The sequence below is a fragment of the Rosa chinensis genome, chromosome 1 (genome assembly GCF_002994745.2).
Source record: "Rosa chinensis cultivar Old Blush chromosome 1, RchiOBHm-V2, whole genome shotgun sequence".
NCBI classification, from domain to species: Eukaryota; Viridiplantae; Streptophyta; class Magnoliopsida; order Rosales; family Rosaceae; genus Rosa; species Rosa chinensis.
Window position 1 is genome coordinate 52,811,335 of NC_037088.1, and position 24,977 is coordinate 52,836,311.

Here is a 24,977-nt window from a genome sequence, read left to right on the forward strand (position 1 = left end):
TCACCCACTTCTTTAATTTATAAAATGTTTATGTCATTATCTTTACATTTTGTACTCATATTTATCATGCATAGTTTACTATGTCAAAGTTTGAATATTCGAATGCATACATGCATCCCATGGAAAGCTAAAGTTCTAAAGCTTTACTGTTCAGCCAAAAGAATCAGTTTTAAAACAGAAAAATTAGGACAAGCAGCAGTGATTCCGCCCTGTGAGTAGCCGTTTAGACAGGAAGTCGTTAGGCGAAATGTGGCATGTTGAAGGCTAGTCTTGTTTTCGTTTTAATGTTTTTTATTGTTTCCTTTTGACTGAATAGAACGGTAGAAGAATCTAAGGTCAACATAGGATACAGAGGGCATTTGTTTGTTAAAACTATCCATGTTAGTCTTTGTCTGTTGTCAATAGTGAAATACCAAAGTGTTGGGCAGTTGGGAAAAATACCAAGGATTTTTGGGTATGCGGGAATTACCCCTAAAATTTAAGTATGGAAACAGGAAAAGAAATTATTTGACCCGACCCGACCCACTATTCAAAGCTAAACCGACCTGAACCCTCGGGCCAAACCGTGGATTCGACCCGTTGACAACCCAGAAGGGCAAATCCGACAGAGAACTTGGAGAAGATAACCCAAACTTCTCCCTTTGTGTATGTGGCCGGAGCAACCCGAAAACCTAAACCACACACCACCACCATGTGGTCATCCCACTACCTGTCCCCGCCAACACCACTCCACCCTCTCATCCCTCTTCCCCTCACCGTCGTCTCCGCCAAGTCTCAGCCACAACCAGGCCAAGACTTGGGAGGCTTAGGCCGTTCATTTCTTACAAAACCCAAACCCAACCCCAAACCCACCAATATTACCGCCGTCACAAAACAGCAGAAGCAGAAACAAGAGGACAGCAGTCGCCAGATAAGCGGGTCAGAAGTGCTTTTCGCTATGCAGAAAGCAGCTGCCAAAAAACGAAAAGAGACTCGGAAGAAGAAAACGAAGACGAGTGCGGAGGGGTTATCGTCTGTGGGCAGGCACAGGGAAGAGGAGGAGGATGAAGTGGACTATAGCAAAGTGAGGCCCTTGTGTTTGAAGAGTGATTGGGGAAGAAGATTGGATGAGTTGGAAATGCGTCTTCAGGAGCTTTCTTCCAAGACCATTTGAACCTTTCAGTAACTTTCGCAGAAATAAATGTGTATAACACATTTATTTGATCAATGTTGTAATTACTAGGTTATATTCTGGCTTTGATGGCACTTCATTCTGTTTGGTTATAATAAGTTGCAATATTTGTCGTCTCGTGAATAGAAACTCCTACTTATAAATAGAAGACTTTGTCACGATCAATCGCAGATTCTATCATGTTTACGTTTTATGAGATTTTTTCTTTCCTTTGTAAGGTTATTTGGGGACAGTTGATTAAATATTTGTTCATTTGTCAACATGACACTTCTTCCTGCTTGGTACAAGACTAGAAGTTGCAATAATTGCTATTTTGCTCACAAACAAGGATCTTCCGCTTACAAATAGAAGATTTATGTCACAATCAATAGGAACACTGCACTAGCTTCAAGTTTAATGGGAAAAAGAAAGAAAAAAAAAATTTTGGGATAGGTGATTGAAGACAGTTCATTTGTCAAGATTATTTTCTTTCCTTATTCATTGTTTGCCTTCTTGTTGGGCAGCCTTGACTTTCTTTGGTGTATTAAATTTGTTGTCCTCTGGATTAAACATTTTGTTGTGTTTGGAGGTGAATCTGGACTTCTTTACATATTAGTTTATGACAGCCTCCTATCTTTGAACTTCAATTTGATAATTGAATTGAAAAGCTTACTTACTTGACTTCTTTGATCTGCCATTTACAGAAGAAACAAAGTAGGGGGGTTTCTAGTGAAGTGAAGGGCAGGGTTTGAATTGTGAACTGTAAGTAGTATAGTTGACACTACATGAAATGGATACTACGAGACTGTTGTCATTGGTTTCTTATGATAAAGAATCTATCTCCCCAACCAAATTGCACACATGGATGGCCCATTCCTCGAGTTATGTTTTATGATGATTACGATATGAAACGGACATTGTAGTTTACTTGGTGAGGGTTTAGGTTGGGGAATTGGCTAAGAATGTCACTCAATTGGGGAAGGGAGATTAGAATCTCCCTTGGACAATCATTAAAAAGGGTTCTATAGCGACAAGATTACAAATCCAAATGAAAAAGAGTTTTAGGAAAAGAACTAGAATCTATCATTTTGCAAACCATTTCACGGGTTCTTTCTTACAGTCGAAAAAGCCTCAAAGGTCGCTCAAAAGTCGAGACTATGATATTCAAACCTGGAGTCCCGGCTAGTTCTACGAAATGCACTAGCAACAGGTCAAATTCCATTTCTTGTAGGTGTCATTAAAATGCCAAACAAAATGCAGTACAAATAGATAAGTTAATGCACAAGAGACAATTCCTAGAATCTCAATTTCTCAAGCATTTTCCTTTTGGCCAAACATCTAAAGCTTTGAGACACCAACATGAAGGAATAACTCATCTTTCCTAATCCTAGCCGCCTTTTTCTTTCGCCCCGTCTTTACCATAGAAAAAAAAAGCAACAAGGGAGAGGGGTTCTGTTATTTTGTTTGAAGTAACATGTCATACCAATCAATCACAACAGGTCCTCGTTTTACTTTTACCCAACCCAGAAAAGGAGCCTCATCTGTTGAAACTAATAAGGCCGGTATCTCCTGCCACGATTGCCTTCATCGCTGCTACCACCTCCTCTCCCTGGTTGTCCACTCGGACCATTGTTTCGATCCCCTCTTCGAGGCCGAGGAGGTGGCATCTGTACCCCAGGCTGCTGACTGCAAAATATTAACTTCTATGAGACATTTTTCAATAAATCTTTACATTTTGTTTAGATTTACTTTTAGAGGACAAAATGGCAACTTACAGAACATAGCCTATTCGACCATCTGGTAGAACCATTGGCACCATCTGCATTCCTGATGGCATTGGCCCTCTACCATATATCATTGGCTGTTCATGTATGGAATGCGTTAGAAGAAACTCAACTGAGGACCAATAGAGACAAGAGGACGAGAGAACCAAGAGATGGAGAACCAATATAAATTTCAGTGATCTACCTGCTGAAATGGTGGGGCAACACCAAATCCAGCGCCTGCAGAGCCGTATGGATTTCCAGCAAACCCACCATACCCTGGGTGTGAAGCATGATTTGTGTGAGGCCCAGCATTGTAGGGATAATCTGATGGGGCTTTTTTATCAGTCTGAGGCTTCGCAAGAACAACCTCTAGTGGATGGCCTGCAAACAAATCCCTTGATATAGTTATTGGAGACGCTATGAACTGAACAAAGAAATAAAGAACACAAGACCAGTGTCTACTGAACAAGTTCCCCATATTTTCTACAAAAATCAACTAAACAAACATGCAATAGTAAGAACACGCTTAACTATTTACAAAATTTGATATTTGTAGACCACAATGATGAAAAGAATACAGTAGAATGGATCCTTATTTGATGTCTATACATAATTAGTATAGCACCACATCCTACATAATGAAAGAACATATAGCTCTGGGTTATATTTGGATATATAATAGTTGTACGACAAAATTGCTGTCAGAAAACAGGCTACAACCCCTATATTTTGCCAAAAGAGAAGAATCTTCACAAAAATTGTCTTTTTATCTACTTGACTTTGAGGCATATTTCAAGTCATAATCGAGGGTTTCCAAAATTGGCTCAGTGAATTAACCGGCAATTGTATGTGCTCAACTTAGCATCAGCTACATATATGTATGCATGTGCATATGCATATGTCATTTCTACAAAATATAAACAAGTAGAAATAACATGTAAACAAGATGCGTATCTTGATCTTAAATTCCCAACAAGCCCAAGTGGAGGTGGGTAAAACATACCATCAATTTCATATTTCTCACTATCTTTAACAGCCTTCAGAGCACTTGACCTTTCAGCATAGTGTACAAATCCAAAATCCCGTTTGCCTTGACCACCTTTGCCAGGTGGCATAACTACTTTTATCACTTCACCATGGCGCTGGAATATTTCCTTCAGCGTTTCAGTGCTAGTGTTCTCAGGAATGTTTTTCACATAAAGAGCCTTCACCTGAGAATAGTATATGAGCTTATAAGTAAGCAAATCACGAGTAGCAAAGCAGGCTCTGTAATGAAAACATGATCTGAAAGTTTTAATAGATAAATAAATGTAGCATCAACAGTAAAGTTGATACCAAGCCTTACACTACATACACCAATAAACTTTAGAAGAGAATTGAAATAAACAAAGATTCAAATGAATTTAACAACTACAAAATGTAAGTAGAACATATACATAGATTCATTAATATATAAAGCAAACAGGAAACAGCCCATTTTGACATTCTATCCTTTAATTTCTAAAAAAAAAATCCACACCACAGTGAAAAACAATGTGAATATAATTTACATGAAGACAAAAATTTCACAAAAAAGAACAAACTATTACAGTCCACCCCACTCTCCCCACAAAAAAGAGTAAGTCCCCATTGTTAGTTACCAATATAACAAAACTTAGTCAACAGTTATCACATGTTTAATAGAGAAAGAGTGCTGGTATTGATCTATAAAAGCCAAGTGTTGAACTTAAATGAGAATCCTATGAGTGATTTAGAAATTCGGAAGGCAAGGATGTGTTGCACAAGATTCCTATATTAAATGCCACCTTGCAACTTCCCAATAGCTTAAATGTTTGAGACAAGCTATCTCATAATCTCATAGCTTCCTTAAAACCTTTTCTTTATTCCCTTCTTTTTCTTAAAAAAAACAAAAAAGAATCCGTAAGCAATTGATTAAGCCTGAATAACCTATCATTTCCAGCTGAATATACCTGAGCAGCAGCAGAATGATCAGATGTACTTTTTGGATCAGCCCAGGTCACAGTTGGGGTATTTCCCTCCAGCTTAAAACTTGAATTTGACATTTTTTGTCTTGAATAATCAGCGCAGGCATTGTTGTAATACAAAACAAAAGCAAAACCGCGATTTCTACTTGGATTTTGAGGATCCTGCAATTAATAAAAGAAAATTTCAGTAAATATATTACATCTTGCCACTATTAACCCACTTAAAAGTAAAATAGATGGACTCAAAATCTAACCTTTATCAGCTCAATGTGCTCAACTCCAGGACCAACCTCTTCAATAACTTTTCGAAACTCATCCTCGGTCCAGATTTTTGGAACATTACCAATGAACAGTCTATGTTTTGTTTCAGAAAGTGAACATCTTAAAGTCTTACCCTGCAGAGATGAAACACATTATAAATGGCAACCAAGCTGGACCTATCTTAAAGAGGAGGTGAAATTATGAAGCACTATCATTACCTTAAATGCTTTATTATGTAATTCTTCAATAGCCGTTTGTGCAACCTCTTTAGACTTGAATCCTATGAATGCATAACCTTTGCTCTCACCAGTTTCCCTGTCTTGCATTAATCTTATCTGCAAAATGAATGAAAAATCAAATTCTCATTCCAAGCAGCACCCAGGTCAATCCAAAAAGAAGGCTAAAGCATACAAAAAGTCACAATTCTGACCTCAAGAATTTCGCCTATTTCACTGCCTAGCTCCCTCAACTCTTCTTCTGAGGCATCTTTAGGAAGGCCACCAATGAAAACTTCAGACCCATAAGGAGGAAGGGCAAGCAGTTGAGCATGCTTCTCTTTCTCCTCCTGACTGAGAGAAGCAGAAGGTTTCTCTTCATCTTCCACCAACTCACCACCGTTTTCGCTTCCATATGGTTCTGGAGAATGCTCTTTCTCGCTAGCCCCGGTTGTAGGATCTTCCTCTGCTTCTTCAGCATGTTCCTCCACATTTTCATCACTGCCTCCACCAGCTCCATCTTCATCTGCTTGTTCCTCTACATCATCATCCATCTCTTCCATGTAATTGTCCTCATCTAGATCCACCCGCTCATCAACTTCCGCTCCTTCAGCCATGTCTGGTTCACATAGCAACTTTTATGACCCAATAACTAACCGAATTGTCAACTGAATAAGCTGCAGGATCGGACAACTATGGATTGCACCGACTCCATGACAGTTAACATAACAAGCATACACATACAGCAGCGAAAAACTAAAAGAAATAAAATTCAGCACCTCAGCACTCAGAAAACTTCAAGAGTGAAAACACCGAATAATTCTAAGCAAGAACCAAATCAATGCCAAAGGAGACTTCAATCATTTCTTGATGTCCCATGGTTGCTGAAAAACAACATTAGGGACCGCCAACCCGAGTACCGACCATACATCAATCCATTCATCAAAATTCCTTATCAATCTCCTGGCTCCAGCTACCAGACTGGGTTCAAACCCAAAATCAGTGTACCATAACCCATGAGTGTCACAGTAACTTAAAACCAAGTCGGGCCTGATTTTCTGTTTCGAAATTAGCTTCCCCTACAATCTAACCTAATTAGATTCCAATGAAACACAATATTTTCTTTTGACCTCATTAGATAATAGTAATTAGGGCGGCCAACCCTCCTCTGGCTGACCACCCACTTAACTTCAAAGGGTTGAGCAAATTTCACTCCAATGAAATAGAAGAAGAACACCATAAATTAACCACTCCCAGATACAAAAACCTAACACAGTTTACCACCAACCACTTGCCTCAACCTCCAGACTAAAATACCCAAAAACCAATCAATCCCATGAACCAATTAGAAGAGAGAAATCAAATCAATTTGGCACAGGGCTTCAGAGCAAAACCCAGTTTGAGATAATTTGGGGTCATGAAAATGCTCAGAAGCGAATCAGGAACATATTGGGGATAGGCAAGTAAGGCGTAAACAGAGCAAAGAAAAGAGTGAGACTTTTGCGTACCAGTTATGGAAGCAGAGAGATTTGGTTTTTGGGTTGTCTCTGTTTTCGCGTACTCTGGAACAGGAGGAGGAGGAGGCTTCAAGGTTGTGTTCTTTTTTTTTCTGTTATCCGGCGAACCCCAAATGGGGGTTTTACTTTTCGTGAATGCCCCTAATTGGGAAAAGAAACCTGTGTATTTCTCCTCTGTGTGCCCTTACATGTGAATCTTGTGAGCCTGATTCTTTCTGGCCAATAAAAATGTGCCACGTCATATTCTTAAATTGGAATTAACGCACATGCCAATATAATAACTTTCGATGGAAAACAACGAACAGATTTTCGAAATCATTTCGAGTTTGACGATCGTCGCGTCATAAAAACATGAAACAAATAGTATCAATGTTGAAACTGTCGTAAATATTATTATCTATGTGTATATCTATATAAATACTTATTAGTTATGTACTTTGATGAAAACTCTACCTCTATATTGTTAACATATATACCGGTTTATCAATTCTGTTACTTCATGCTCTTCAAGTGTAGTTTCCCTCACGTGTGTTATTCTGACACGTGCCATATAGCTGATGGTTACATGGATTAGTTAGATAGATTTGTCAATTAGCATAGTTAGCGTGCTAATTAAGTTGGTCAGCTAGCTTACTATAAATACAAAACCTAACCTCTCTGTAACTACTTACTTCATAATATACAAGCCTAGTTTCCATTTATTCTCTTTTCTCTGGTTTTCTCTCAAGCTTATCTTGAAGCTTTCATGGTATCAAGAGCCATGGCCATTAAAACGTCGTTACAGCATGAGTTCGACATGAAGGACTTAGGTCCACTTCATTATTTTCTGGGATTGGAAATCAAATATCTATCCCATGGTCTTTTTGTATCCCAACACAAGTATGCGACAGATCTTATTCACAAAGCCGGTTTGGATACTTGTCATTCCCACATCACTCCATGCCAATCTGGTCTCAAACTTCTAAGGGATAGTGGCACGTCTCTCTCTCCCAGTGACGCAGCTCAATTCCGGAGTCTTGTCGGATGTTTGCAGTATCTTACCTTCACCAGGCCAGACATTGCCTATAGTGTGAACTCTGTGTGCCAATTTCTGCATTGCCCAACTGATCATCATTTTCAGGCTGCTCTACGTATCCTCAAATATGTCAAAGGCACCTCCGATTATGGCATCACCTTCAGGAGGGGTTCCTCTCTTACCAATCTCTCCCTTCATGTCTTTTCTGATCACAATTTCTCCCTCCAAGCCTATAGTGATGCGGATTGGGCTGGGGATCCTAACGATCGCAAATCCACCACTGGCTTTGTTATCTTACTAAATGGTTCTCCAGTTTCATAGTGCAGCAAGAAGCAAACCGCTGTTTCCCGGTCTTCCACTGAGGCCGAGTATCGTAGCATGGCGGACACCACATCTGAGTTGCAGTGGCTCAAACTTCTACTTGCTGACTTGCATCTCTCTTGTGCCTCTCCTCCAACGCTTCATTGTGACAACATCTCCGCTTTGGCGCTTGCCACAAACCCTGTCCATAATTCCAAGCTCAAACATATTGAAGTTGACGTCCATTTTACACGGGACAAGGTTCGTGATGGCTCCATCCGTCTTCGGTTCGTTTGCTCTCATGACCAGCTTGCTGATCTCTTTACCAAGGGCCTCTGCTCTCCACAACACAACTATCTGTGTTCCAGCTTGATGCTCGGTCCCTCCCATCAAGCTGAGGAGGGGTGTTAACATATATACCGGTTTATCAATTCTGTTACTTCATGCTCTTCAAGTGTATTTTCCCTCACGTGTGTTATTCTGACACATGCCATATAGCTGATGGTTACATGGATTAGTTAGATAGATTTGTCAATTAGCATAGTTAGCGTGCTAATTAAGTTGGTCAGCTAGCTTACTATAAATACAAAACCTAACCTCTCTGTAACTACTTACTTCATAATATACAAGCCTAGTTTCCATTTATTCTCTTTTCTCTGGTTTTCTCTCAAGCTTATCTTGAAGCTTTCATGGTATCAAGAGCCATGGCCATTAAAACGTCGTTACAGCATGAGTTCGACATGAAGGACTTAGGTCCACTTCATTATTTTCTGGGATTGGAAATCAAATATCTATCCCATGGTCTTTTTGTATCCCAACACAAGTATGCGACAGATCTTATTCACAAAGCCGGTTTGGATACTTGTCATTCCCACATCACTCCATGCCAATCTGGTCTCAAACTTCTAAGGGATAGTGGCACGTCTCTCTCTCCCAGTGACGCAGCTCAATTCCGGAGTCTTGTCGGATGTTTGCAGTATCTTACCTTCACCAGGCCAGACATTGCCTATAGTGTGAACTCTGTGTGCCAATTTCTGCATTGCCCAACTGATCATCATTTTCAGGCTGCTCTACGTATCCTCAAATATGTCAAAGGCACCTCCGATTATGGCATCACCTTCAGGAGGGGTTCCTCTCTTACCAATCTCTCCCTTCATGTCTTTTCTGATCACAATTTCTCCCTCCAAGCCTATAGTGATGCGGATTGGGCTGGGGATCCTAACGATCGCAAATCCACCACTGGCTTTGTTATCTTACTAAATGGTTCTCCAGTTTCATAGTGCAGCAAGAAGCAAACCGCTGTTTCCCGGTCTTCCACTGAGGCCGAGTATCGTAGCATGGCGGACACCACATCTGAGTTGCAGTGGCTCAAACTTCTACTTGCTGACTTGCATCTCTCTTGTGCCTCTCCTCCAACGCTTCATTGTGACAACATCTCCGCTTTGGCGCTTGCCACAAACCCTGTCCATAATTCCAAGCTCAAACATATTGAAGTTGACGTCCATTTTACACGGGACAAGGTTCGTGATGGCTCCATCCGTCTTCGGTTCGTTTGCTCTCATGACCAGCTTGCTGATCTCTTTACCAAGGGCCTCTGCTCTCCACAACACAACTATCTGTGTTCCAGCTTGATGCTCGGTCCCTCCCATCAAGCTGAGGAGGGGTGTTAACATATATACCGGTTTATCAATTCTGTTACTTCATGCTCTTCAAGTGTATTTTCCCTCACGTGTGTTATTCTGACACATGCCATATAGCTGATGGTTACATGGATTAGTTAGATAGATTTGTCAATTAGCATAGTTAGCGTGCTAATTAAGTTGGTCAGCTAGCTTACTATAAATACAAAACCTAACCTCTCTGTAACTACTTACTTCATAATATACAAGCCTAGTTTCCATTTATTCTCTTTTCTCTGGTTTTCTCTCAAGCTTATCTTGAAGCTTTCATGGTATCAAGAGCCATGGCCATTAAAACGTCGTTACAGCATGAGTTCGACATGAAGGACTTAGGTCCACTTCATTATTTTCTGGGATTGGAAATCAAATATCTATCCCATGGTCTTTTTGTATCCCAACACAAGTATGCGACAGATCTTATTCACAAAGCCGGTTTGGATACTTGTCATTCCCACATCACTCCATGCCAATCTGGTCTCAAACTTCTAAGGGATAGTGGCACGTCTCTCTCTCCCAGTGACGCAGCTCAATTCCGGAGTCTTGTCGGATGTTTGCAGTATCTTACCTTCACCAGGCCAGACATTGCCTATAGTGTGAACTCTGTGTGCCAATTTCTGCATTGCCCAACTGATCATCATTTTCAGGCTGCTCTACGTATCCTCAAATATGTCAAAGGCACCTCCGATTATGGCATCACCTTCTGGAGGGGTTCCTCTCTTACCAATCTCTCCCTTCATGTCTTTTCTGATCACAATTTCTCCCTCCAAGCCTATAGTGATGCGGATTGGGCTGGGGATCCTAACGATCGCAAATCCACCACTGGCTTTGTTATCTTACTAAATGGTTCTCCAGTTTCATAGTGCAGCAAGAAGCAAACCGCTGTTTCCCGGTCTTCCACTGAGGCCGAGTATCGTAGCATGGCGGACACCACATCTGAGTTGCAGTGGCTCAAACTTCTACTTGCTGACTTGCATCTCTCTTGTGCCTCTCCTCCAACGCTTCATTGTGACAACATCTCCGCTTTGGCGCTTGCCACAAACCCTGTCCATAATTCCAAGCTCAAACATATTGAAGTTGACGTCCATTTTACACGGGACAAGGTTCGTGATGGCTCCATCCGTCTTCGGTTCGTTTGCTCTCATGACCAGCTTGCTGATCTCTTTACCAAGGGCCTCTGCTCTCCACAACACAACTATCTGTGTTCCAGCTTGATGCTCGGTCCCTCCCATCAAGCTGAGGAGGGGTGTTAACATATATACCGGTTTATCAATTCTGTTACTTCATGCTCTTCAAGTGTATTTTCCCTCACGTGTGTTATTCTGACACATGCCATATAGCTGATGGTTACATGGATTAGTTAGATAGATTTGTCAATTAGCATAGTTAGCGTGCTAATTAAGTTGGTCAGCTAGCTTACTATAAATACAAAACCTAACCTCTCTGTAACTACTTACTTCATAATATACAAGCCTAGTTTCCATTTATTCTCTTTTCTCTGGTTTTCTCTCAAGCTTATCTTGAAGCTTTCATGGTATCAAGAGCCATGGCCATTAAAACGTCGTTACAGCATGAGTTCGACATGAAGGACTTAGGTCCACTTCATTATTTTCTGGGATTGGAAATCAAATATCTATCCCATGGTCTTTTTGTATCCCAACACAAGTATGCGACAGATCTTATTCACAAAGCCGGTTTGGATACTTGTCATTCCCACATCACTCCATGCCAATCTGGTCTCAAACTTCTAAGGGATAGTGGCACGTCTCTCTCTCCCAGTGACGCAGCTCAATTCCGGAGTCTTGTCGGATGTTTGCAGTATCTTACCTTCACCAGGCCAGACATTGCCTATAGTGTGAACTCTGTGTGCCAATTTCTGCATTGCCCAACTGATCATCATTTTCAGGCTGCTCTACGTATCCTCAAATATGTCAAAGGCACCTCCGATTATGGCATCACCTTCTGGAGGGGTTCCTCTCTTACCAATCTCTCCCTTCATGTCTTTTCTGATCACAATTTCTCCCTCCAAGCCTATAGTGATGCGGATTGGGCTGGGGATCCTAACGATCGCAAATCCACCACTGGCTTTGTTATCTTACTAAATGGTTCTCCAGTTTCATAGTGCAGCAAGAAGCAAACCGCTGTTTCCCGGTCTTCCACTGAGGCCGAGTATCGTAGCATGGCGGACACCACATCTGAGTTGCAGTGGCTCAAACTTCTACTTGCTGACTTGCATCTCTCTTGTGCCTCTCCTCCAACGCTTCATTGTGACAACATCTCCGCTTTGGCGCTTGCCACAAACCCTGTCCATAATTCCAAGCTCAAACATATTGAAGTTGACGTCCATTTTACACGGGACAAGGTTCGTGATGGCTCCATCCGTCTTCGGTTCGTTTGCTCTCATGACCAGCTTGCTGATCTCTTTACCAAGGGCCTCTGCTCTCCACAACACAACTATCTGTGTTCCAGCTTGATGCTCGGTCCCTCCCATCAAGCTGAGGAGGGGTGTTAACATATATACCGGTTTATCAATTCTGTTACTTCATGCTCTTCAAGTGTATTTTCCCTCACGTGTGTTATTCTGACACATGCCATATAGCTGATGGTTACATGGATTAGTTAGATAGATTTGTCAATTAGCATAGTTAGCGTGCTAATTAAGTTGGTCAGCTAGCTTACTATAAATACAAAACCTAACCTCTCTGTAACTACTTACTTCATAATATACAAGCCTAGTTTCCATTTATTCTCTTTTCTCTGGTTTTCTCTCAAGCTTATCTTGAAGCTTTCATGGTATCAAGAGCCATGGCCATTAAAACGTCGTTACAGCATGAGTTCGACATGAAGGACTTAGGTCCACTTCATTATTTTCTGGGATTGGAAATCAAATATCTATCCCATGGTCTTTTTGTATCCCAACACAAGTATGCGACAGATCTTATTCACAAAGCCGGTTTGGATACTTGTCATTCCCACATCACTCCATGCCAATCTGGTCTCAAACTTCTAAGGGATAGTGGCACGTCTCTCTCTCCCAGTGACGCAGCTCAATTCCGGAGTCTTGTCGGATGTTTGCAGTATCTTACCTTCACCAGGCCAGACATTGCCTATAGTGTGAACTCTGTGTGCCAATTTCTGCATTGCCCAACTGATCATCATTTTCAGGCTGCTCTACGTATCCTCAAATATGTCAAAGGCACCTCCGATTATGGCATCACCTTCTGGAGGGGTTCCTCTCTTACCAATCTCTCCCTTCATGTCTTTTCTGATCACAATTTCTCCCTCCAAGCCTATAGTGATGCGGATTGGGCTGGGGATCCTAACGATCGCAAATCCACCACTGGCTTTGTTATCTTACTAAATGGTTCTCCAGTTTCATAGTGCAGCAAGAAGCAAACCGCTGTTTCCCGGTCTTCCACTGAGGCCGAGTATCGTAGCATGGCGGACACCACATCTGAGTTGCAGTGGCTCAAACTTCTACTTGCTGACTTGCATCTCTCTTGTGCCTCTCCTCCAACGCTTCATTGTGACAACATCTCCGCTTTGGCGCTTGCCACAAACCCTGTCCATAATTCCAAGCTCAAACATATTGAAGTTGACGTCCATTTTACACGGGACAAGGTTCGTGATGGCTCCATCCGTCTTCGGTTCGTTTGCTCTCATGACCAGCTTGCTGATCTCTTTACCAAGGGCCTCTGCTCTCCACAACACAACTATCTGTGTTCCAGCTTGATGCTCGGTCCCTCCCATCAAGCTGAGGAGGGGTGTTAACATATATACCGGTTTATCAATTCTGTTACTTCATGCTCTTCAAGTGTATTTTCCCTCACGTGTGTTATTCTGACACATGCCATATAGCTGATGGTTACATGGATTAGTTAGATAGATTTGTCAATTAGCATAGTTAGCGTGCTAATTAAGTTGGTCAGCTAGCTTACTATAAATACAAAACCTAACCTCTCTGTAACTACTTACTTCATAATATACAAGCCTAGTTTCCATTTATTCTCTTTTCTCTGGTTTTCTCTCAAGCTTATCTTGAAGCTTTCATGGTATCAAGAGCCATGGCCATTAAAACGTCGTTACAGCATGAGTTCGACATGAAGGACTTAGGTCCACTTCATTATTTTCTGGGATTGGAAATCAAATATCTATCCCATGGTCTTTTTGTATCCCAACACAAGTATGCGACAGATCTTATTCACAAAGCCGGTTTGGATACTTGTCATTCCCACATCACTCCATGCCAATCTGGTCTCAAACTTCTAAGGGATAGTGGCACGTCTCTCTCTCCCAGTGACGCAGCTCAATTCCGGAGTCTTGTCGGATGTTTGCAGTATCTTACCTTCACCAGGCCAGACATTGCCTATAGTGTGAACTCTGTGTGCCAATTTCTGCATTGCCCAACTGATCATCATTTTCAGGCTGCTCTACGTATCCTCAAATATGTCAAAGGCACCTCCGATTATGGCATCACCTTCTGGAGGGGTTCCTCTCTTACCAATCTCTCCCTTCATGTCTTTTCTGATCACAATTTCTCCCTCCAAGCCTATAGTGATGCGGATTGGGCTGGGGATCCTAACGATCGCAAATCCACCACTGGCTTTGTTATCTTACTAAATGGTTCTCCAGTTTCATAGTGCAGCAAGAAGCAAACCGCTGTTTCCCGGTCTTCCACTGAGGCCGAGTATCGTAGCATGGCGGACACCACATCTGAGTTGCAGTGGCTCAAACTTCTACTTGCTGACTTGCATCTCTCTTGTGCCTCTCCTCCAACGCTTCATTGTGACAACATCTCCGCTTTGGCGCTTGCCACAAACCCTGTCCATAATTCCAAGCTCAAACATATTGAAGTTGACGTCCATTTACACGGGACAAGGTTCGTGATGGCTCCATCCGTCTTCGGTTCGTTTGCTCTCATGACCAGCTTGCTGATCTCTTTACCAAGGGCCTCTGCTCTCCACAACACAACTATCTGTGTTCCAGCTTGATGCTCGGTCCCTCCCATCAAGCTGAGGAGGGGTGTTAACATATATACCGGTTTATCAATTCTGTTACTTCATGCTCTTCAAGTGTATTTTCCCTCACGTGTGTTATTCTGACACATGCCATATAGCTGATGGTTACATGGATTAGTTAGATAGATTTGTCAATTAGCATAGTTAGCGTGCTAATTAAGTTGGTCAGCTAGCTTACTATAAATACAAAACCTAACCTCTCTGTAACTACTTACTTCATAATATACAAGCCTAGTTTCCATTTATTCTCTTTTCTCTGGTTTTCTCTCAAGCTTATCTTGAAGCTTTCATATATAAAGGAGGCTAATGAGACTGAATGATAACACTTCTACTTCTCTCCAAACTATTCTCTCTTCATCTTTTCTCTACTTTATAACAGAAACGGGATTTATTTAAGACCTATAACTTCTGGAACAGTCTCGTTCACTTATGAAATTAATTACTTATTTAATTGTGCTTAATTGTCCGTAGATTTGAATTGAATAGTAAAAAACGAGTTAAAAATCATTATATACAATAAAATAACTATATATATATTTTTTTAAAATAGTATTTAACTAAGTGGATAAACATAATAGACCAAAACCATGAAAGACCAAAACGATCTAACCACCACACTAACCAAGCTGTCCACACTAGAGAGATGAAAAATTCAAGAGAAAGCCCAGGCTCAATAGTCCAAACAAATCAGTGAAAAACTCTTAACACAGGGAATTTGAGTAAAATTTGAGTACTGGTATCACTAAACCAGTACTTGTACATGGTACATAATCAGTCAAATTAATCAAGGTGTGCAAACCCTTGCATCCCTAAACACTTTGCCAGGTCTACAGAAATAGCCCTTGCTTGGGGCACAATGAATGTCCTCTGAGCAAATGCACAGCCCTTCTAGCGCACAGCCCTCCATGACTAAGTTCACCTCACCCTTAATTCCAAGGACCTGGTCACTCCATTCACTAGAGAATAGCCCCATTGGGTCATATACTTCCTTAACCCTCAAGAATTCCTTACCATTTTTGTACTTCTTCATCACTCCAGCAAAGGCTATGTTCCTATTCTTTCCCCAATGCGGCAGTGCCCGGTACTTAAACAGTGCCAATTGCTCTATTTCTTCAAGTATGCCTTCATGGAGCCTAGGCGTCATGGGGTCCTTGCTCCGGTAATAAGTGATGTCGAAGTCAATTGCATCTTCTTGTTTGCCAAGGTAAGCAGTTGATGCGGTGACATAGCGCATTAGGATTCCATTGTAGATTTCTACTCCACAGAGGGATTTGGGTTCAATCTCAACTAGCTTCTGCACGTCTTGAATGAAGCTTTTGGCCACGGACAAGCTGATGCTGAAGGTTGTTTGATGAAAAAACTCTCCCTTGATCCTTGAGTCCCATGCGCATGCCGTGATTCTTGAATCTTGAAGATTATCAAGGCAAGTTCCAGATGCTTGAAGCCGGTTCTGATATCCAATCACAGGATATCCAGTAAAGATCATACCTGTTAATCGAATTGAATGATCCCAAAAATCAGTAATATATTATATGGTGGAAAAAAAAAAAGAAAAAAAAAATAGAACTGAAGTTCAAAATGATTAGGCAAGAACATGAAAGAAAAGCACTTTAAATAGCTATACAAGAAAGAAGATCAAATGTGCATGCGCATACCATTGTTTGTCAAACCATAAGCACTGGATAGGAGCCCAGATGTGACCAACTTTGCACCAGAGCATTTCCCATCAGCATCACTTTTGGATTCTTGGTTCTCCTCTGTTACAATATAAGAACAGAATTTGAAAGAGAAAGAAGATGGCATGGGATTATGAAAAATGTTACTTGTCATGATGGCATGATGCAGATATCAGCATCATTGGCAAATATTTTCTATCCATGAGATCGACTAGTCTAATATGTTACCTTGTTATATTATGATTTAAAAATTAAAACCACTAACTAATACGTGAAACCATCATCACAGTTTTAGCAACATAAACTGTCGGATGACACAAGTCACACAACGTATGAACTGAATTATATTTGCCAAGAGATCATTTCTCAATAGATTATTTGACAACACGACACGAACATCTTCACCAGCCTAAAATTTGAACTTAATTGTTGTTGCTTTAGCTTCAACTGATCACTGTACTTAAAAAACTACCTGCCGTTCTTATAAGTTCCAGTGCAAGTGAAGTTGTTGCTCGAAAAGGAAGGAAATCGTATAAACCATTTCCGGATGTGTTTGAGGAGACACGATCATCTACTCGATAAACTGCCTTGTGCTGGCTAGGATACCATAGTATGTCCGCAAACTCATGCTGTTTGCCAAACTTAAGCACTTGATCTCCCAAGTCAGAATCGTTCTTGCTCAAATACGTGATGGACCTCTTGAACATGGGTTGTAGGTTTAGAGTAACCTGCCAAAGTGTTTGTCAGCGTTAATCAGTCGAAAAAATAAATAAATAAATAAATAAAGAAGAAGATAAACTTCTGCATTTCACCTTAGAAATCAATGCCCGGCCTAGTCATACAGGTACAATATTTTCTTTTCATTATTCATATGGGTAAAATATGAGATTTTTAGTTGTAATTTTCTATAGATAAACTTTTAAGTTATAGAAGAAAAAAAATTAACGAGAAGTTGATATCGCCTAATCCTCTGTTATATATATATATAAAGTTATAGAATGCTACCACACGTAAAATGTAGCAATGGAAAGGCATTATGGGTGTAGTGGTCCCTTCTCCTTTACAGAGAGAGTAATCGCCTCGTGCGAAGACTGCTATTAAGGTACTAATATCGCCTAATTTTTATTTTAAAATTTAAAAAACATGTAGCAATGAAAATGCATCGCTCTCATACGTACATTATTTTCTTATGGTGAAGTGTGCCAATATATTGGGTACCTTGAGCACATATATACAAACAATTCTTTCTAATTATGCATTAGTGCCCAAACAGCAAAACAAATGAAAAAGAATAAGTACTCGATTACCTGTGATATTACTCCCAAGACTCCAAGTGAAACCTTAGCTGCATTAATATCTTTATCACCTTCACCGAAACTTCTCACCTTGACATGACCATCTTCAGGCCCTCCTGGACTCACAAGCCTAAGTCCCACCACATAATCATGAACCGAGCTTCCCTTACCCCATAATGTGCTTCCATGCGCACCAGTTCCTACCAACCCACCAATAGTTAGCCCCCACCAGTACGGTGCGTACGGCAAGGCCAAGCCAACCTTGGCCGCCTCACTGATCACCTGCCGAAGCGTCGCGCCACTCTCCACCGTCATCGTCAGCTCTTCGACGTTGATCTGCACCACGCGGTTGAGGTTCTTGGTGCTGATGATCAATCCTTCTTCGCCGCGCGGACAGGCCAGCTTGGGAATGCTGTGGGCGTAACGAGTTGCCGCCTTCATTGGGATTTTGTACTTGGTTCCATAGGCCACTGTTGAAACGAGCTCTTCCTCTGTAGTAGGGTAGGCTACACCTCTGGCTTTGCAGGCTGTTCGATCGGGGAAAATGCCGTAGGCGTTTTCGATGGTGCAGTTTGTGTTGTTTGATGATGAACACCTGATATGGTCCTCTCGAGGAGTAGAACACACCAAGAATGATAACACGAAGAGACAATCAAGTCGAAGATAAAAACCCAACATCCCCATTTTAGAGAGAGAGAGAGAGAGAGACTAGTGCTTTTTCTTGGTGCGTAAGTTTGGATATAAATGTAGTTGTTCGGCTTGTAAAACTTGTGTTATATAATGATCGAGAAATGTGCATAAAGCTAGACAAGCTATATATAGGGAAATTATCAAATATAGAACATTTGCTTTATGTTTAAGCAAACGATCTTTTTGTCCTGCAAAATAACACTTTCAACAACAAAAAAACATAGAGAAACAGGAGCAGAACCATGATTTGAAACTTAAGGGGGTGGAGATGTAAAACATTAATTTTGAGAATAATAATGTTAGAGGAATGCTAGCTATGTTCTCCTTCTATCGTTTCCTTTCAACCTTCCTCGCTCAATAAATGACATGTGGATTCTACTACCACTTTAAACTTGATATTTATTACATTGAATAACTAAATCTATTTTTTCCATGTCTCCTTCTAATAAATGCTCACAAGTGATTGCAGCTCCGGACACGGGGATACCAGAACCTATGTCTCATGCCCCAAGTGATTGCATGGAGCTTGAGAACGAGCTATCTGAAGCGGCTAGTAAGTCTAAAAGCCCGAAAGCTTCTAAAGACACAGGTACATCTGCACCGATTGAAGAAGGAAACAAAGAGCATAGGGGTGACAAGCGTTAGCTACCCCCCTCTCCTGCTAAATCTCCCCAAAAGCTCAAGATTATGTTGCCAGAGTTATTCAAACCGCTTCTCCCTGATGTTTAGGCAAAAAAGCAAAAAATGCCAATGTTCACAAGTAATGTGATGCCCCAGAAATTCGTATTTACTTTCCGAGGATTTTCCGGAATTTAAATTGTGGGTATCGGACGTTTTCGTGGCTCGTGGACGGAGCGGAAGTGTTTTGGACGAATTTTTATTCGTAAAGTGTGGAATTAGGGGGGTTTCAAGGTTGACTTTTGATACGTTGAGATTCTCTAAAAACTTCCTTCACGAAAGTTGTAGAGCGCGTCGATACGAGTTCGTGGATATGTGGAACGCGGAAATCGGAGTTCGTATGAGGAAGTTATGACTATGGAAAGAAGTTTCCATTTTGGTATTTATAGGAAAAATCAGAAAAAAATATATTCATTTCCTCATTTCCGTTTCCGGAAATAATTTTCCTCTCTCTCTTCTCTCTCGTCCGCGCCCTCAGAGTCGAAATTCTTCGACTGACCCGACCCAAACCCGGCATTCCGACCCGGTCGGAACTCGCAGCTCCGGCGACCTCTTCCGGTGAAACCAACCCAGAACGATTCGCCTCCTTGCTCCGGTCGTCTCTGTGGTGGTCTCTATCGACGATTCTCATCCACGGCGGCGCTGCAAGTCGACCCAGATTGAAGAAATCGGACCCGGCCGGCGATCCTTATTCCGACGTCGGCAAGGCTTCCAGTTTTCTTGGTTGAGCTCAGAACTGCATCGCCGATCGATCCTTGGTGGTTGTTTGGATCGATTCACGTGAAACTTCGATCAACTCGGATTGGATCACTGTTCACGGCTTGTGAGGTAGTTTTCGATCCCTTAGGCTTGTTTTCTGACTTCGATCCAGTTATGAGAATTCACAAGCATGCTTAGATGAAGCTTTTTGATGTTGGGAGTTTTGTGAAATAATGTGTTTTTGGCCGGCGGCGGTGCACCACCGTCTGTGGTGGCGTTCCGGGGGTGTTCCGGCCACTTAAGGAATTGGTTTTGGTATTATATATGTTCTACTCGTTGATACGAGCGTTTCGATATATAATATGCAAATTTTGGAGTTCGTATGGAATTGTTATGATTTTTGCAGTTTCATACCGATCGATTTATTCGATCCTTGAGGATTTGAGCGTCCGATCGACTTGTGGTTTGGTCACATCGATCGTGGACGTATTCCGAGGACTTTGGGAGGTCTCGGATGTGGTTTCGCCTCATTTGGCGTCACCTTGGGAATTTTGGTTCGATTTAGGGTTTCGAACGTTATCCCTTGTGATTCGTTGACTGAATGAGAGCTGTAATTCCTTAGGTACGTGACGTAGTACTCCTCGGACGGCTATTTTGTGGATTGGCTGTCTTGTTCTGTATTGAAGACGCAGCGGGAGTTTCGAGGTGAGTAATCTCACAAGGTTCATTATGAACGGAATTACCATTATTGTTTTGGCGTTAATTATTTAACTGCAAACTATAGTTGGTATTAGTAGGCATTCCTGAGCGAATGACTACGTATATATATATTTACGTGAAATATATATATATTCTTGTGGATGATGTGTGATGAATAATATGCATGATGGGTTCATATTATTGTTGAATTGGACTTTTCATAGAAACAATATTGTGGAAAAGATGTTTTCTATTGTTTGAAAAGCATTGAGTTGATGTTACATTTTGGAGTCAAGCGTGACTCATTTTAAATGTATTGGTCTTTGTACCAAGGGTCACAGATGGTGAGCAGGGATGGGGAAAGCCGGAACTAGATGGTCGTAACGCTTTTAGGTCAGATGTGACTTACTTAACGTTGACTTGAGACCAGATGGGGTTTGAAAAGCATGGGTCGCAGATGGTGACCAACTGTTGGTTCTAAGACCAGACGGGGTATGAAAACCAAGAGTCACAGACGGTGATAGGTTGCAGATGGTAACCAATGATTTATCTGTGTTATGAGTCTAGTTACCATAGATGTATGGTTGTATTTCTGAGTGAATGAGTATGTGTGTACATATATATATTATGGGGTATATATATATACATATGTATTCATGTATTGGTTGCATTTCTGAGTGAATGAGTATGTGTGTACATATATATATTATGGGGTATATATATATACATATGTATTCATGTATTGGTTGCATTTCTGAGTGAATGACTATGTGTGTACATATATATATACATACGTATTCATGTATTAGTGGCTTCGTGGTGAATCTGTGTTGATGTGTTGTGTGTCTAGGTTGGACTGATTTGTTGTTGGTACATCATGGGGTTAGTGGGGAGCTATCTGATGCTCATGAGTACGTGTTTCTTTAAAAGAGAGTTTCGGGGATTCTTTCTTTTAATTGTCCTGGGAGGACTTGTGAATTATATTATATATGTCACAGATGGTGACTAATGGTTGATCTGAGACCAGATGGGGTCTGAAGATCATATGTCACAGATGGTGATAGGTCGCAGATGGTGACCAATGGTTGATTTCGAGATTGGATGGGGTCTGAAGATCATATGTCACAGATGGTGACAGGTCGCTGATAATGACCAAGGTAAGAAATAAGGAATCACGCAGTTAGCCGGGCGAGTGGTTACGATAAGCTAGAGCGCTAGTATGTCTGCCATGGTACCTCATGGATCTAAGTAGGTTACTTATGACTCCTGGGTATGTATTTTGTCCAGGTTGGACTAAGAATCATATGCTATTTGTTAGGTTAACGATAGGTATGATTGATGTGCGTGTGTGTTTTATCCAGGTTGGATCAATTAATCAGATTTGAATTGTGATGTTAACGATTTATATGATTTTGTCACGGTGTGGCTTCTGTGTTTTCCTTTTTGGGGAAGAGTATTGTTTTGGGAAGCATGGTATGTTTTCCTTATCCTCGAGTCGAAAGGTTTTCCTCGTGTTGACATGAGTTGTGCGGGCTTTTATCCCGTAAATTCGTGTAATTGGTTTTGAGTTACTCATACGAGCTTCATAAGCTTACCGGGTTTTGTTGTGTGGAAACCCGGTGCACTATTCAATGGAATGGTGTAGGGGTTAATCCTGCAGGTCAGAGAAATCGTGGCTGAAGCTGAGGTGGCGCTTTGCAGCTTTACGGTAGGAAGCCATCTTTGTGACTTTACCGTTGATAAGGACTTCCGTTGTATAGTTACTCTGAGGAGCATTTACGTTTTATTTTGTTGTTGACAATTTAATTCGTAAACTCATGTGTTGTGTGACTCTATGGGGCGAGTCAATATAGAATTTGTGGGTTCAGGGCATCAATATGTACTTGCATTAAAAGGGAATAAGTTTCTAAGTATTTTGTATTGATGGCTGAACATTTCACGCATATATAATTATGGGGTTATATATCGATTTATTGTGTATAAAATCAGGGGCGTGACAGTTTGGTATCAGAGCGTAAGGTACATATTTGGTGATAATCAGTACTATCCGAGTGATGGCCCGTCTGCAGCGGATCCCCATCTGATGCTCTTCAGTATTGATATAATCATTGGGTATGTAGGAGTGTTGGTTGTGGGTTAGAATGTAGAATCGTCAGAGCATTGGTTTGCTCTGTTAGTGAAGTTGTGAACCTAGGTGTTGGTTCTTTGAGTTGCAGTCATTGGAGGAATGGGAACCTCTGGATTGAACTCTGGTGGGGTGATAAGGATTGTTTTCGGGGAAAACTGTATCCTTTCGTGCGAGCTTAGTTATTAGATTGTTGTAGTCATGTTGTTTGACTTAATGTGACCTCCTGAACTAAATTATATGCAGGGGTTACTATGAATTGTTTTGCTTGTTTTAAATTGTGATCGCCTTGTTTTCTTCTTGATTTGATTGATTGTTGGCTTAATTTGTGTAATGGAACGCTAGTTGAGAATCTAAACATGAGGCTGTAGTCACCAGTTGACTTATGTAGGCACGATATGGAAGATTATGGAATTGATGGCCGTAGGTGTGAGCTATGTGTATATCGTGTCTAGGTTGAGGTGACTGATCACAGATGGTGATATATTGAGTCACAGATGGTGACTGATCACAGATGGTGATCGATATTGAGTCACAGATGGTGACTGATCACAGATGGTGATCGATATTGAGTCACAGATGGTGACTGATCACAGATGGTGATATATTGAGTCACAGATGGTGACTGATCACAGATGGTGATCGATATTGAGTCACAGACGGTGACTGATCACAGATGGTGATCGATATTGAGTCACAGATGGTGACTGATCACAGATGGTGATCGATATTGAGTCACAGATGGTGACTGATCACAGATGGTGATCGATATTGAATCACAGATGGTGACTGATCACAGATGGTGATATATTGAGTCACAGATGGTGACTGATCACAGATGGTGATCGATATTGAGTCACAGACGGTGACTGATCACAGATGGTGATATATTGAGTCACAGATGGTGACTGATCACAGATGGTGATCGATATTGAGTCACAGACGGTGACTGATCACAGATGGTGATCGATATTGAGTCACAGATGGTGACTGATCACAGATGGTGATCGATATTGAGTCACAGATGGTGACTGATCACAGATGGTGATATATATTGAGTCACAGATGGTGACTGATCACAGATGGTGATATATATTGAGTCACAGAAGGTGACTGATCACAGATGGTGATATATATTGAGTCACAGAAGGTGACTGATCACAGATGGTGATATATTGAATCACAGATGGTGACTGATCACAGATGGTGATATATTGAGTCATAGACGGTGACTGATCGCAGACGGTGATCAAGGCAGGAAATAGGTAATCACGTCCTTGGCCGGACGAATGGTTACGATGTCAGTCAGAGTTCTTGTCTGTCTGCCAGGATAGTTTATGGGAGTAACGGTCGAGGTTGCTGGAGACTCATAAGTATGTAATTATAGGAGAATTCCGAGAGTATTCTTCCTTTATTGTCTAGATGAGACTTGATTTGCTTCTTGATGGTTAAGTTAGCAAATAGAACATTGTCACAGCGGTGATTTATGTTTTCCTTTAGATGGAAAGGTTATGGAGTGCTAGATGGAATCATGGTTGCATGGTTTCCTCAAGCTGATGTGTGTGCGGATAAGAAAGTACCTTATCTAATTCTGCTTGTGTGCTAGAATAATGTGTGATAGTTGTGTACTTCTTTCCATGTGTTGTGTTGTGTTGAGTTTTGTCTGTTGTCTATAGCTAGACTTTTGAGTGTGGCATGTGATGTGATGCATCCTTCATTGTTGTGGTAGTAGAAGGTCTATACCACTTTGATTGTAATTACAATGACAGGTGATGATGTGTGTGCGGGTCAGGTGGGGCCAGACCTTAGCTTGATTTTGTGTTCCCAGGTTGGGTAGACACTTATTAAGTTGTGATGCATAGGTTCGAGGTGAGTTGAAATGAAGGTTTCATTTTCAATTCTTGTAATGCAAGGTTTGCATTATTGATGATATGATGCAGATACTGTTGTGATAACAGGATTCTGGACTCTTGTGTGATCTGTGTGTAGTGCTGCAGTCACAGAGTCTTTGTTGGATAGTGTACGAGGATGAGATCCATGAAATGATTGGGTTGCCACCGAGCGGTGTGGTAAAGATTCCTAGTGTTGTGATATTAGGTAGGGTACCTGTATCCATTATTGAGCTAGGATATTGTACAGCGAGGTGAGAACAGGTTGTTGAGGAATGAGAATTGGATGTGGGGATGATTTATACGTACTGTGGGAGTGGTAC

At 41.2% G+C, this 24,977-nt stretch overlaps 4 protein-coding genes across 5 annotated transcripts; 2 read left to right on the forward strand and 2 right to left on the reverse strand.

Moving 5' to 3' along the window:
• The first annotated feature begins 612 nt into the window (after positions 1-612).
• LOC112179199 lies at positions 613-1,409 on the forward strand. The gene has a single exon (XM_024317538.2). It carries the CDS (start codon positions 692-694, stop codon positions 1,151-1,153), a length of 462 nt encoding a protein of 153 aa, XP_024173306.1. The 5' UTR covers positions 613-691; the 3' UTR covers positions 1,154-1,409.
• A 902-nt stretch (positions 1,410-2,311) lies between these two features.
• On the reverse strand, positions 2,312-7,044 carry LOC112182132 (heterogeneous nuclear ribonucleoprotein Q). Of its 2 annotated transcripts, none has more exons than XM_024320574.2 (9): positions 6,886-7,044; positions 5,593-5,996; positions 5,381-5,497; positions 5,156-5,296; positions 4,887-5,063; positions 3,920-4,127; positions 3,119-3,297; positions 2,926-3,011; positions 2,312-2,836 (listed from the first exon to the last, which is right to left on the reverse strand). In XM_024320574.2, the coding sequence occupies exons 2-9, from the start codon at positions 5,992-5,994 to the stop codon at positions 2,701-2,703; spliced, it is 1,446 nt and encodes a 481-aa protein (XP_024176342.1). In that variant the 5' UTR covers positions 5,995-5,996; positions 6,886-7,044; the 3' UTR covers positions 2,312-2,700. The 2 variants fall into 2 exon arrangements, with proteins under 2 accessions (XP_024176342.1, XP_040367331.1); XM_040511397.1 differs by having other exon boundaries at positions 5,593-6,012; positions 6,886-7,019.
• Positions 7,045-7,654: 610 nt separating this feature from the next.
• Positions 7,655-8,230, forward strand: LOC112169547 (uncharacterized mitochondrial protein AtMg00810-like). The gene has a single exon (XM_024306588.1). The coding sequence runs from the start codon at positions 7,655-7,657 to the stop codon at positions 8,228-8,230; it is 576 nt and encodes a 191-aa protein (XP_024162356.1).
• Positions 8,231-15,578: 7,348 nt separating this feature from the next.
• On the reverse strand, positions 15,579-18,590 carry LOC112181889 (probable L-gulonolactone oxidase 6). Its single transcript, XM_024320292.2, has 4 exons — positions 17,887-18,590; positions 17,052-17,307; positions 16,559-16,660; positions 15,579-16,391 (listed from the first exon to the last, which is right to left on the reverse strand). The coding sequence occupies exons 1-4, from the start codon at positions 18,556-18,558 to the stop codon at positions 15,688-15,690; spliced, it is 1,734 nt and encodes a 577-aa protein (XP_024176060.1). The 5' UTR covers positions 18,559-18,590; the 3' UTR covers positions 15,579-15,687.
• Between the last annotated feature and the right edge of the window lie 6,387 nt (positions 18,591-24,977).